The sequence below is a fragment of the Schistocerca cancellata genome, chromosome 2 (assembly GCF_023864275.1).
Source record: "Schistocerca cancellata isolate TAMUIC-IGC-003103 chromosome 2, iqSchCanc2.1, whole genome shotgun sequence".
NCBI lineage: Eukaryota > Metazoa > Arthropoda > Insecta > Orthoptera > Acrididae > Schistocerca > Schistocerca cancellata.
This window is the reverse complement of record NC_064627.1, coordinates 1,041,482,399-1,041,496,695: the sequence shown is the minus strand read 5'-3', so window position 1 is coordinate 1,041,496,695 and position 14,297 is coordinate 1,041,482,399. Positions and strand designations below refer to the sequence as shown.

Below are 14,297 nucleotides of genomic sequence, written 5' to 3'. Positions count from 1 at the left end.
CTTTGTGTTTAGTTTTTGACCCCGGCATGTATACCTGAACTATTGTTATCGGTGTTGGTTTGCCGTCGATTGTGATGAGAACAACCTTATCACAGAACTGTTCACAGTAACACACTCTCTGCCCTACCTTGCTAGTCATAACGAATCCTACTCCCGTTATACCATTTTCTGCTGCTGTTTATATTACCGTATGCTCATCTGACCCGAAATCTTTGTCTTCTTTCCACTTCTCTTCACTGGCCTCTACTATATCTAGATTGAGCCTTTGCTTTTCCCTTTTCAGATGTTCTAGCTTGCCTACCTCGTTCAAGCTTCTGACTTTCCCCGCCCCAACTCGTGAATGTTATCCTTTCGTTGGTTATTCAATCTTTTTCTCATTGTCGCGTTCTCTTTGGCAGTCCGCTCCTGGAGATACGAGACTATTCCAGAATCGAGACTCTTCCGGAATCTTTTGCCAATAGCGAGATCATCATGACACCTTTTCAATTACAGGTCAGATGTCCTGTGGATACACGTTACGTGTCTTTAATGTATGGTTTCCATTGCCTTCAGTCTCCTCTTGCCGTTGTTCATTGCTGATACTTCCGCCCTTAGGTGCAGTTTCCCATCCCAAGGAGACGAGAGTGCCATGAGTCTCTGTCTGTTCCTATCTCCTCTTTGAAATGGCTGCTGCAACAATGAGGGTGACTTCCTACGCTGGAAATCTTCAGCTGTCAAACGGTCATTATCAATAAAAATTTAAGCTGCGGCAGTTTTCGATCTCGGGACCGATGACGCTACTGCTACACCAGTAAAAATCAAGTCTTTTGTATGTGGCTGCAATTTTTTAAATATTCAGTTATATTGTAATGTTCCTGCACGCAACAGACAACTTACCTCGTCTTCCCGCTGCAACTGCTTGAATATTCTGCCTACAGCAACATGCTAAAATAATTCAAAAGAAATTATGCGATCCATGCAGAGTGCAACGCATGTTCACAACTAATGATACAACCACTCCCCTTTTTTCATAGAAATTGAATGTAAGGAGTGGTTTAGTCAACAGCCCTTAAGCGGTGAAAATAATTAAAAGATTCAATAAAAACTTTTAATTCGCTATATTCCGAAAACTGACGATTCACACACTGACAAACCTCAATCAGACCTTTCTTTCCCTTGAACATTTTGAAAACATCAATTATTCTACAATTTCGTACATCAATAATTACGTCTCTAGTGCCGGCCGCGGTGGTCTAGCGGTTCTAGGCGCTCAGTCCGGAACCGCACGACTGCTACGGTCGCAGGTTCGAAGCCTGCCTCGGGCATGGATGTGTTTGATGTCCTTAGGTTAGTTATGTTTAAGCAGTTCTAAGTTCTAGGGGACTGATGACCACAGATGTTAAGTCCCATAGTGCTCAGAGCCATTTGAACCATTTTTTGAACGTATCTAGTGACAACAAAGATATGAGTATTACTTTCGATGTATGCACACACAAATTTGAGAAAATGCCTTCAGCGCTCAACTAGGAGCAGCAAAAAATGGCAAATTGCCAAACATCCTCGATTAACACAGAGCTCTCCTCCGTCGCCACCATCTCGGTCAGGGCGGGCTGCAACCTCTCCTGACTCGCGGCTTCTCCCCACGCCAGGCTGCGTCCCACTACTACCAACAACCCTGCTCGCGCGCTGCTACTCGCAATAATAATATCTCAAAGTTGCTGTATGCACGCTACAGCAGAATCAACAGCCAACTTTCCAAACGAAGATATGAACGTCCAACTTTCAAACTCTATCGGTGCACAATCCGTTTAAATAGTAACTAGAAAATGGCGATATGGCCACTCCAAGACAAAGTATCTGTTTCAAACAGAAGCATACATGGATTTCTTCCGTACTACGAACTTGAGTAAAAACGCTATAATAGCTGCCGTTAAATTCAGGCTGCTCCATTCCCAGAGCTCACATTACTCTAGGGCAGCAATCACTCAGTGTGTGCGGTGGGCAGACAACCACATTGAGAGCTTGTGGAAAAGCTCTTCTTGAGCTAACAAGTGGTTCCGACCAAGGACCAGATGACTGATCTCGTCTGTGTCTTGACTGCTGCCAATAACCACCTCTGCCACCAGAGAGGAAAGAGCAGAAAACACTAGGCACCCGATGGCCTTGGGCTGCTAATGCAAACCTAGGCAATAGTGCCGCATACGGAACAGTACATCTCCTTATGGTACACTGACTGTGCAACTGGTATTGAGCCAAACAAATTTCCATTACGTAAAAGTACATCTTTCAGCTATGTTTTGACAAGACCATAAATAACCTCCACTGATTTGGATCATCAACGTTCAGTGTCACAACAAAGAGCCATATGTTCTTCTATAAATAATTTTACTTATTCTGCTTCTCTGTTCCCGTACAAAGAGAATGAGCCTCCAGATAATAGGTGTTTGGCTTCCAGTCTAAGCCCGTACAGTTTGGCAGGATCTCTTGTCAGAGTCAAGTCACGAGTTAAATAACTTAGATCGTTTCAGCTAAATAATTATGATACATAATCTTTTTCTAGCTTGTAATCATCACCATCATTGCATTCATTTTTGGAGCTGCTCTCCTCTCGCAAATTCTTAAGAATCGTATGTGGGTTTGGAATAGGGAGATATTCACAATGCATAACTGGTCGTAAGGGCGACTAAATATTAGGGTATTTTATATCCTTCTTTCTTTTTGTGTCCAACAATAACCATACAACAACAACAACAACAACGATATATATGTTTTTGCAGCTCCCTCTACACTATGCGAATTGCAAAAAGCACCGATTTCCTCTTCACATTATTCCACAATCTCAGTCCCTCAACATATGTACGGCGTATCTTGTGTTGTGCTCAGCTTTTGCCTTGATTGCCAAGCCTTATACGAAAAAAGTTTGTTTAGCAGACATTTTTCACAAAACTATTAATGACCAGTCTTTTCTTACCAATTACATAGTTAACACAAACATAATAGAATACGCTTCTGTTATTCAAACACTTGTTGAAACTCATTTCTAAGAAACTGGAAAAGTACATCTAACAATACAAATGTAGTCTCACGACACTGTAGCATGTCCACAATCAATTAATGCTTCCCCCTAACAGTCAGATGGTTGCCACAAGTGTAGCCAGCTACTCCATATTATTAAAATACAATTTTCCTTACTTGCAACAAAATTTCTCCTGGTGAAACATAAATCTAAATGAAAAATGAGTTTACTTCGCTTGTGAAAAAGCTGTACACGACACAAAAAAATTAATAACAGATCCGAAATCAGTACGAAAATGTTCTCCAAGAACAGTGAAAATTTCACAGAATCAAAAATTATATTGGGTTGTATAATCGAGTGCCTTTGAATGCGGCACAAAATCCAAATTGTTCAGATACTTTTCAACATAGCTCCGTCCTGGACTGTAGAGTCAGCAGTCTTGCAAGGTATAACTGGTGTACTTCCAACGTTTTTGGATTTTTAATTTTTCTAATTTAATTGTTTTTAATTGCCCAATAGCACAACTAGGTTGGTTTCACATCATCTAATTTTTAGTTTTTCACCAACGCCATCTTAAATTTTTGATTCTCCCATCAGCGTCATTGTGACGTGGGACACACGCTCAAGGATACTTCAACCCAATAAAGACAAGGCATTAATTATCAATGAAACACACACACCCTGGCTTATAATTTCCAACATATTTTATTTAACAATTGCATGGCAACAGCAGACTGCTATTACCCCAGAATAATATACATAATTACCCTAGAAATTGAAACATTACTAAACAGACAAAATGTCTACGAGCGTCAAAGCCCATCCCAAACAAATAATTTCAGAACCCTCTTTAGATAAATCTTAAGAACTATACAAACAATAAATGGTTTACTGACAAACACTCCCACAGAAGCAAGACACCTTTCTAAGATATAACAGCAGTAAGATATTAAAAACACAGTAGAATGAAAGGCATCTTTCAGATATTACAAAATTTCAGTGACAAGTAGTACCATATCTGGGATTTGCGGAAACTACAACTCAGATCGAGCCTGAATGAAAGCTGAAAGGAACGGTGAAGAAGGAAAGACGGACGCCTCGGCGTCACCAGGAACAAATAATTAAATACTCAACTTAGATTCAGCGAAGAACTGGTGTCTTTGGCAAACACGGTGACCGCGCTATCGATTACAATTGAAACTGGCCGCCCTCAAGGCATCGTCCCCCGAGTCAAACGATCAGCTACAACAGACGACGCGCACCGTTGATTATACCACGGAAACACCAACATAAAATGAAAACAGGCAAACCTCATTCAGACAGGTAACCACTGTTCAATACGTTGTGCACCAGTGGTCATTACGAAACAGACTACAAGGGAGTCCAAACACTATACTCGTAAGATCCCTTAACTGCAAACAGCACGAAACCCAATAAACATGTATACAGCAGAACTCTAAGAACCTGAATAAATCCCACCATTTGATTCTTTAGCGTATCTGGTTGCAGGCTGACGTATATGAAAGGCACTTTCACATGTTCACATTGTTTAGCAGCACAGACGAGAACATCGCCCTCTCACAAGACATAATACACACACGCCGACCGCACGCAAGTCTCCGTCTGCAACCCCACTGCCCACGTGACAGAAACAGGCAGAGAATGCGCGAAGAGCGACTGACGACAACCATACTGCGCACCGGAGCGCCAACCAACCGACCAAAACCAGCCCTCTCCCCATTTTTTTTCTTTATTGTGATTTCATTCCCCTGCGCCATATGGGCAGGGGAGGGCTGTCAGCGGCACAATCCGCCGCTTTTCAGCCGAGTGACATGACAATAATACAAGAATAAAATGTTACATATAAGGCGATAAAAAAGGGGGACATAAGACAGAGTAAGGGGAGATAATGGAGGTAAAAATACTCTGACATGGAGACGTTCATGGGGGACAATTAAAAAAATCGACATAAAGTTAAAAAACACAGTGTGCAATTCTCAAAACACTAAGAAGACACTGAAGGCAAACGCACAGTTTAAATGTCAGCCACAATGTTAAAAGCCCTCCAGAACAACACACTTTAAACTCACTTGGAGCACATACGATGAAGAATAAAACTGACAGGTGGGACCTGGCGAGGGAGAGGCCAGAGAGGATGGAAATGGAGGGGAGAGTAAGGAACAGCAGGGGAGGGGGCGGGATGAAAAGAATAGGGGTGTCAACGGCTACACCAAGAGGCAGGAAACTGGTGGGGCAGGAGGAGAAGAGCGAAGACAAGGCAGGAGGGAGTGCAGAGACACTGAAGGGGAGCACAAGAGAGGGAGGGGGAGTAGGAGGGGAAAGACACGAGAAGCGAGGGGGAGAAGAGGGAGCCCTGAGGAGGAGGCAGAAGGAAGATGGGGTTAGAGTTGGTAGGAAGGGTACATGTCAGGGCGAAGCTCATCATCTGGGAGGGGTAGATGGTTGAAGTTGCGTTGGGAAAGGAGGCAGAGGGTGTGGAGATGGACAGAGGGTGGGACACAGCAGTAAAGGCACAGCAACGGGCTTTGGATGGAGAGGAAGGGAGACACGAGGGGGTGAGGGGGATCAATGTGGTGGACAATATATAGTGTGCAGATGCGTTCAAGGAAAAGGAGAATGTGAGGGAAGGGGATGAGGTCGTAGAGGATGTGCATGGGAGACGGAAGACCGATGCAGGTGGAGCGCACGGTGTTCGAGGATTAGGATGGATTTATAGAACCTGGGAGGGGCGGAAATCCAAGCCACGCTGGCCTAACAGGGGATGGGGTGGATCAAGGATTTGCAGGTGTGAAGGATGGTGGAAGGATGCAGACCCCATGTCCAGCCGGACAGCAGTTTCAGGAGGCGGAGTCTGTTGCGAGCTTTGTGTTGGATGGTAAGGAGATGGGGAGTCCAGGTGAGGTGGCGGTCGAGGGTGAGGCCAAGGTATTTGAGGGTAGGTGTGAGGTGGATAGGATGGCCATAAATGGTGAGGTAGAGATAATGGAGATGGAAATAGCAGGTGGTTCGACCTATGATGATCGCCTGGTTCTGGAGGGGTTGATACGGAGGAATCACTGGTTGCACCAAGCAGTGAACTGGTCAATTTGGAGGGTACGTTGGGACCGTTGAAGGTTAGGATAAAGGGCTAGGAAGGCGGTGTCATCAGCCAACTGGAGGAGATGACCCCTCTCCCCACAGCGTGGTGTGCTTAAATAGCAGAAAAGCGACCAAAGAGGAAAACCACGGCTACACGATACAGAATCGGTGGCAGATATCTTAAATGAATATTGCAGATGACGCTGTCGTTTATCGACTAGCAAAGTCATCAAAGAGTCAAAACAAATTGCAAAACGATTTAGAAAATATATCTGAATGGTGCATAAATTGACAGTTCACCCTAAATAACGAAAAGTGTGAGGTCATGCACATGAGTGCTAAAAGGAATTCTTTAAACTTCGGTTACACGATAAATCACCCAAATCTAAAGGCACTAAATTCAACTAAGTACCTAGGAATTACAATTACAAACAACTTAAATTGGAAGGAACACATAGAAAACGTTATGGGGAAGGCTAACCAAAGACTGCGTTTTATTGGCAGGACACTTAGAAAATGTAACAGATCTGCCTACACTAAGCTTGTCCATCCTCTTTGAGACTACTGCTGTGAGGTGTGGGATCCTTACCAGATAGGACTGACGGAGTACATAAAAAAGTTCAAAGCAGAGCAGCATTTTTTGCACTTACGCGAAATAGGGGAGAGAGCGTCACTGAAACGATACAGGATTTAGGATGGACATCATTAAAACAAAGGCGTCTTCGTTGCGTAGCAATCTTCTCACGAAATTCCAATCACCAACTTTCTCTTCCAAAAGCGAAAATATTTTGTTGATGCCGACCTAGATAGAGACAAACGAACACCATGATAAAATAAGGGAAATCAGAGCTCGTATGGAAAGATATAGATGTTCGCTCTTTCCACGCGCTGTACGAGATTGAAATAATAGAGAATTGTGACAGTGGTTCGATGAACCCTCTGCCAGACACTTAAATGTGATTTGCAGTGTATGCAGATGTAGATGTAGATGTAGTGACTTTCCACGTTCAGGAAGACATTCGGGGTTTGATAAAGATCATTTAAACACATTAATCCATTTTATAAAAACTTGATTCTGCAGATTGAAAATATCATTCTGGAAACATTCCCTAGGCTGTTGCTAAGACATGTCTCCGCAGTATCCTTTCTTCCAGGAGTGCTAACGAGCGAGGTGTCGCAGAGGTTAGCACACTGGACTCGCATTCGGGAGGACGACGGTTCAACCCCGTCTCCGGCCATCCTGATTTAGGTTTTCCGTGATTTCCCTAAATCGTTCCAGACAAATGCCGGGATGGTTCCTTTGAAAGGGCACGGCCGATTTCCTTCCCAGTCCTTCCCTAACCCGAGTTTGCGCTCCGTCTCTAATGACCTCGTTGTCGACGGGACGTTAAACACTAACCACCACCACCACCAGGAGTGCTAGTTCTGAAAGGTTCACAGAAGAGCTTCTGTGAAGTTTGGAAGGTAGGATACGAGGTACTGGCAGAACTGAAGCTGTGAGGACGGGTCATTAGTCGTGCTTGGGTAGCTCTGTTGGTAGAGCACTTGCCCGCGAAAGGCAAAGGCTCCAAGTTCAATTCTCGGTCCGGCACACATATTTAATCTGCCAGTAAGTTTCAGTAAAGTATTTCTTTCGCCCTCGTACCTTACATTATTTGCGATAGTGTAAATGCACAGGTTTGACGTCATTTTCCTTTGTGACACTTCTCCAGCTTATTCTTCTTAGAAATGTAAACACTTAAAGTTTTCTAGTGGCACTTTCATCACAAACCTAAATAAATTCATACCACTACTGCCCACACTGAAAACATTTAGATATGCATAGATATCAAATATTGGGCAACAAAGAGCTTCGCTGAAGATTGCTTTTCTGATCGGCCCTTAATTTCAAATACCACAATGTCCGATTACGAGGGCGCGTTGAAAAGTAATGCCTCCGAATTTTTTTTTATTTTGTTTTCAATATCGGCTGTTACATGACAGTGATATTAGCCGGTAGACTTTTCCGCATCGCTGACGTAAGTTCCAACCCTCTGCCGCTAGAGTGCTCCAAAATATAGTATGCAGCACGGCGATGTGTAACGTAACAGTGTCGGTGTACTGCGAGACACTCAGAAACCTGAAAGCGCGTATTCCAAGAGTTTGTCCGCATATCGAACACCCTGTCCTTCAGCACGACAATGCCAGACCACACACGAGCGCTGCGACATCTGCAACAATCCGACGTCTTGGGTTCGCTGTCAACGACCGCTCTCGATACAATGTCGACTTGGCTCCATCCAATTTTGAGCTCTTTCAAAACCTTAAAGAACACTTTCGAGGACTTCAGTTTGATAGTGACGAAGTGGTGCCACCGGAGGTGAGGGCGTGGCTCCGTCAACTTAAGTCAGACATTCTGCAGTGACGATATCAACAAACATGTCCCTCGTTGGAAGAATTGTGTTCTTCGCCAGGGTGCCTACGTTCAGAAATAAATATGTAGGCATGAACAATGGAGATGCATTATCTTCGTAAGGTTGGATTATTTAAAAAGTTGTAAGAGTATTCACATAGAAAATCGGAGACATTACTTTTCAGCACGCCCTATTAGTTCACACTATTTGCGGGGTAAACTTTCTGCTTGTGGCATTGTTGGTATTGCAGGGGTCACAAAATTTGCCATGAGAATAAATTATGCAATAGTAACCCCTTTCGTAATAATCTGGGCTGCATATGTCAGTGAATACCAGTGAAGGTATAAATTACAACTCTTCTTAACAATATATTTCCTTTCGCCACCGTTGTCGACATGTAGAACGACTAAAGGTGCAAACCTTTAGTAGTCTCTCTGTTCGGTTACTTCACTCCGTTCGACTGGTAAGCTTTCTGCTTACACTTCTGTTGGTGTTTATACTACAGCAGCAAACCTTTAGTAGTTCTTCATTTCGACAGTGGTGCGAAACGAATCATTTATGCCCCTGATGATAAAGTGAGCGAGAAGCCAACGGATTAAGGGAGCAAAGGAGCGTCATGTTGGCATCCTGGTAATTAAAAACGGAACACTAGCACAGTTGGAATATCTTTGGCAGGAGTATCGTAAAAACTGTACAGATGAGGATACTCTTATTGTGCCATTTACACCTGAGAGGCTTTTCCTGACAGATAGTTTACGGCAAGATAATTACATATGAATGTCTATAATTCTCTATTAACAACAGACTAGCCGGGGTTGTGCTCTGTGTTTGTCATTTCCGTTATTGAATATTGTTTCTTCTTCAAGCGGTGGTGCAAAACTCCCAATTACAGTTTTCTGGCCATAACCACCATTATGTTAAAGTGGATGTAGTATTTCGGCTCTTCACTGCTTCCAACGTCCTTTGATAATCCATTCAGTTTCTCCATACGCTGTAGCCAATCATCTAAGAAATTATCCTTCTTGTCTTCCGGAACTCGGTTCAGGAATGGACATACTGACTTCAGAAAATCTAAAAAAATAAAAAGACAAATATTAGATTACGATGAAAAATCACAAAGCATACAAATATTATATTTGAATAATGGTTTAAGATATCGAAAGCAGCATTTTATCACGATAAAGTTCGCAAAAGAAGGACGCTCTACAGTATGTTCAATGCTTCAGACTTTATCTAACGAGGCACTGTTAATTAATTGTTTATTCATCCATAGAGCATTTAAAGACTGTGTCAGAAATGTCATCTTAGTAGAAAAACAAAACAATTTTTAAAAAAATTGAAGGTATAGCTCTAGGGAGATTACATAATTAACTTTTCCCTTTATTGTTTTGTTTTATTCATTGTGTTTAGTAGTAAACGTCAAGACGTTCAGGTAGTAGTTCTACATGAACATTAATTTTTCATTGTTTCTGTTTATATCTATGTTATAAAAGTGCCCGTTTTCGACAACCCAGGGTGATTTTTTTCCGCCGTGTACAAAGTCTATGGGTTGATCGATGAGAGGATACGGAACAGAAAAGATCTAATGAACTTATGTCCGGAAATTCATGATTTCCGGGTATTCGGTCATACACTGTTATACAGACAGCGGTCTAATGCACGCTGCACCATGCAGCCATAGCTACAGTATGTGTTGAAAATGATTTCCGTGTGCCTCAAGGCATGTATGTACGCGCTGTAGCATGCTCTGTCTCACACGTTCACGTGGGCCAGGCTGCATCCGAACAGTGTCAAAGGCTGCATGAATATCCTCCTTCCTTGTCTGCATATCTGGAATGATTCTGTGTACAGGATAGTTTTGAGATGGCCTCATAACCAGAAACCACACCGGTTGAGATCCGGTGAACGAGCAGGCCATGCAACTGGACACCCTCGGCCGGTCCACCGACCTGGTAAGACACGATTCAGATGCGTCCAGTGGGCTGGAGAACCATCATGTAGCCGCCACGTAACCCTTCGAATCAACAATGGCACTTCTTCCAGCAGGGGAGGCAAAGTCACTCGCAAGAAACGCTGATAGCTCCGGCCCGTTAGGCGACGCTGAAGGAAGACTGGTGCCAAAAGACGATCGCCAATTATCCCGGCCCACACATTCCGGCTGCTCTGATGCTGATAATTCGCTGTCACCATACCACGGGGGTTCTGCATGTAGCACAGATCACTGATAAGAAAGTTGAACATACCACTCGGCGTAAAGGTGGTCTCAGCTGTGAATAGGACAGACGACACAAATCCCAGAATCGTGGTTGCCTAGTGAAGAAACCAGTGACGTAACTGCTCCCGATGTGGAAAGTCTGTCTCTAGAACGCCCTGCACACCTCTTAAGTGATAAGGATAGTAACAACTGTCATGGAGAAAGTTCCACACGGTCGTCTGGCTTACCCCTTACTGGCGGGCAAACCGAATGGTTCTGACACAGCGGTCGCCTTCCTGATGTGTTATTCATATTTTCTTCCAAGTCTGGTGTTCGAACATTTCTGGTACGTTCTTCATGTTTTCCTGTTTCCTGAAACAACCCTGTCTCAGACAAATTGCGATACACTGTTGCAAATATTGAATGCTGTGGCTACTGTCGGTGAGGATATCTCTCCTGATACAATCTTGCTGCTCCCCCCCCCCCCCAGCCCTTTGAAATTTGCCTTTCCGCAAGTGAACACTATGTCGGAACCATTGTGTACAACACTATATCACACCCACTTCAACATGAATCACATAGAGAAGTGAATCGGACACAACGTTACCAATTACTATGGCAGGAGAGGGCTCTAGGGCATGACATCTGAGGAACTGTACCACCCTCTAGGAGAAAACCATGCATAGTGTAAGTGTGGCTGCATGGTATTGCAGCGCGTATTAGACCGCAGTCTCTGTATCAAAGTATGATTGAATAAATGATCTCTAGCGTGGAAACCATGCACATTCGGACGTATTTCATTAGACATTCTTTCAGTATACTCTCAGTACATGGTGAAAAAAATCACTCTGTAGAGAATGAACAATCGAGTTGTAGGACCGTGAGTAACTTGAGGACGCGGACTGCAGACATGTGGCATGGCTGGTGCGTTGGTTTTCGTGCGTTAAGTCATGGATAAATCATTTAAATTAATACGTGTGCGTATTCATGGGAACTGCCGAAAGAGAGCGAGTAATATTATGTGAACTGTGTGTTGCACTTTTATTCTTGAATAAACTGAGACAGTTTTTGGGCACAAATCGGTAGGTCACTGGTGGAACAATGTGTGTGCATGGTACATCGTTTGAGTGTTTCGAAGACTGAACTTTTGTGTGAGTAAATCTAAAACTATGTTCGCATGTTTCAAATTATGCATACTCTGGACCTGCAATTCCACGACATCGAGCTCACGCCGACAGCTGCGCCAGTATCGGAGTGCTGTCTCTACCTCAGACGTATAACGGACCTAAAAACATTTTCAGCATATTATCGTCCAATACCAGACTCGCCATACTATCCTGGAATACTGCAGCCGTGTGAGCTGCAGTCACAGCGAAGATTTTTTAAAAAGGCTGCTACGTTAATAAGGCTCTTAGCTGGATAAATAATGTAGTACGGTATGAGATTTTCACTCTGCAGCGGACTGTTCGCTGATATGAAACTTCCTGGGAGATTAAAACTGTGTGCCGGACCGAGACTCGAACTCGGGACCTTTGCCTTTAGCGGGCAAGTGCTCTACCAAACGAGGTACCCAAGCACGACTCACGCCCCCTCCTCACAGCTTTACTTCTGCCAGTACCTCGCCTCCTACCTACCAAACTTTACAGAAGCTCTCCTGCGAACCTTGCAGAACTAGCACTCCTGAAAGAAAGGATATTGCGGAGACATGGCTTAGCCACAGCCTGGGGGATGTTTCCAGAATGAGATTTTCACTCTGCAGCGGAGTGTGCACTGATATTAAACTTCCTGGGAGATTAAAACTGTGTGCCGGACCGATACTCGAACTCGGGACCTTTGCCTTTGCCTTGCTCTACCAACTGAGCTACCCAAGCACGACTAACGCCCCGACCTCACAGCTTTACTTCTGCCAGTACCTCGCCTCCTACCTTCCAAAATGCATAGGTCCCGAGTTCGAGTCTCGGTCCGGCTCACAGTTTTAATCTGCCAGGAAGTTTCAATGTAGTACGGTATCTGGTTTCTTTTTAAAACAGAATTTGCTCCTGTTATAATATTTTGTCAATCTGGTTTCCCATTAAAACAAAATTTACTCCAGTCATAATATTTGGTCAATCTACGACAATGTTTTCAAAATTTTAGAAAGCATTTTGTAGATGGAGCATAGCGATCGGTATAAAATGCTAAAGAACCGTAATTACACGGATCTCGCTCCGCCTGCGGACACCAGCAGCCATAACGGAAGAAAGAGCCTAAAGATGGTTCGAGGAACGAGCCGAAACCTGTTGCTAACAAATGAAAAATCTGGAAACGCGATCAGGACTGTTTTCATGTAATTTTTAAGACAATATTGTCATTGGAACAGTACGAACACATAAATGTACTGTTCGCTCCATTCCGCACCCTATAATTTTTTTACTATTTAGTAAATTAATAGCCATACTTGCTCTCATTCATTCAGTGGATTAACCAAGTTGTATAGCGTCATGTTCCTGAAGTAATACATAATTAACTTAATGAAATGAAGACATTTACAAATCCTTTACACTGTGTGCTGACACACCCATTATAAGTGTGCTTTGTTATGAGCGGTCGAGAACTGTAGCCCTCGCAATAATCAAATCTGACAGCTGGTGTACATGTGTTTGAGGTTAGTTAGTTTACAACATTATGTTAAATTTAAGGGTTGTGCACATTAGTGTATTTCTCGTAAATGAGTACATTTCTGGGTGCACGCATACATATTGTTCAACGACATTTTCACGGTATACTTGTGGGAACTAAATGTCAGAGAATGACTCAATATTTCATATTGCCCAATGTTAGTGGCTGTCTGTTGGTAAGATTGAAAGTTGTGTGATATATTATACGGCATACTGACGGATCTACTGAAATTAGATTTTAATTAAATTTTCTCATGCTAATGGCGCTGGCGAATATTGAATGCCTGTCAGAGCAGTCTGTTACGGTGTTTATTTTGTGCATTTTCATGTGTTGTGAAATGGAAATGGGTTCGAAATAGAGGAACGGACATTTATTATTGAAAATATTTAGTGGTTTCCAGTCTCACAAAGTACTTAATTATTGCATTGCACATTTACACAGTAAAATAATATTGATGGAGAAACGCTATTTAGTAACATATTTTTTATTATATTTGATGTATTCCCTGTAATTTACAAAGACATACTACAACAAGAGTGGAACACATAACATCTAGCATATATGCCAAGACTACATACATTGGGCCAGGAGGTCTATACATGTCAACTCAATGCTGACACACATAACACATATGTCGAGCTCGAACATTCAACACTTCCTGTTGAACAAATGTTCTATGTGCTCGCAATAATCATGAACACTACATCGTTTCGGAGCACTACGCATTATACTCTATGTTGTTAAACCATACAGTTTTCAAATACTTGGAATTTGTTTTTATTGAGAGCCTTGGTCAATAAATCAGACCTGCTTCCTCCATACACAAACAGTTTATACCGTATCCTTCTGTTTTAGGCGATACCTAGTAAAATGGTACCCAATATCAATGTGCTTGAAACGTACACTTGTTATTTGCTTCTGAGCTAGCTTCACAGTTCCCTTGTTGTCGGAAAACACT

The 14,297-nt window shown here is 42.9% G+C and overlaps 1 protein-coding gene across 1 annotated transcript in view; it reads right to left on the bottom strand.

Annotated features, from left to right (window-relative positions):
• Window positions 1-7,275: 7,275 nt before the first annotated feature.
• LOC126160826 (uncharacterized) overlaps window positions 7,276-14,297 on the bottom strand; it is a 268,831-nt gene continuing 261,809 nt past the window's right edge. Inside the window, exon 10 of the mRNA XM_049916932.1 lies at window positions 7,276-9,558. Coding sequence (XP_049772889.1) covers window positions 9,374-9,558 — 185 coding nt within the window. The 3' untranslated portion in view covers window positions 7,276-9,373. The remainder of the gene's footprint in view (window positions 9,559-14,297) is intronic.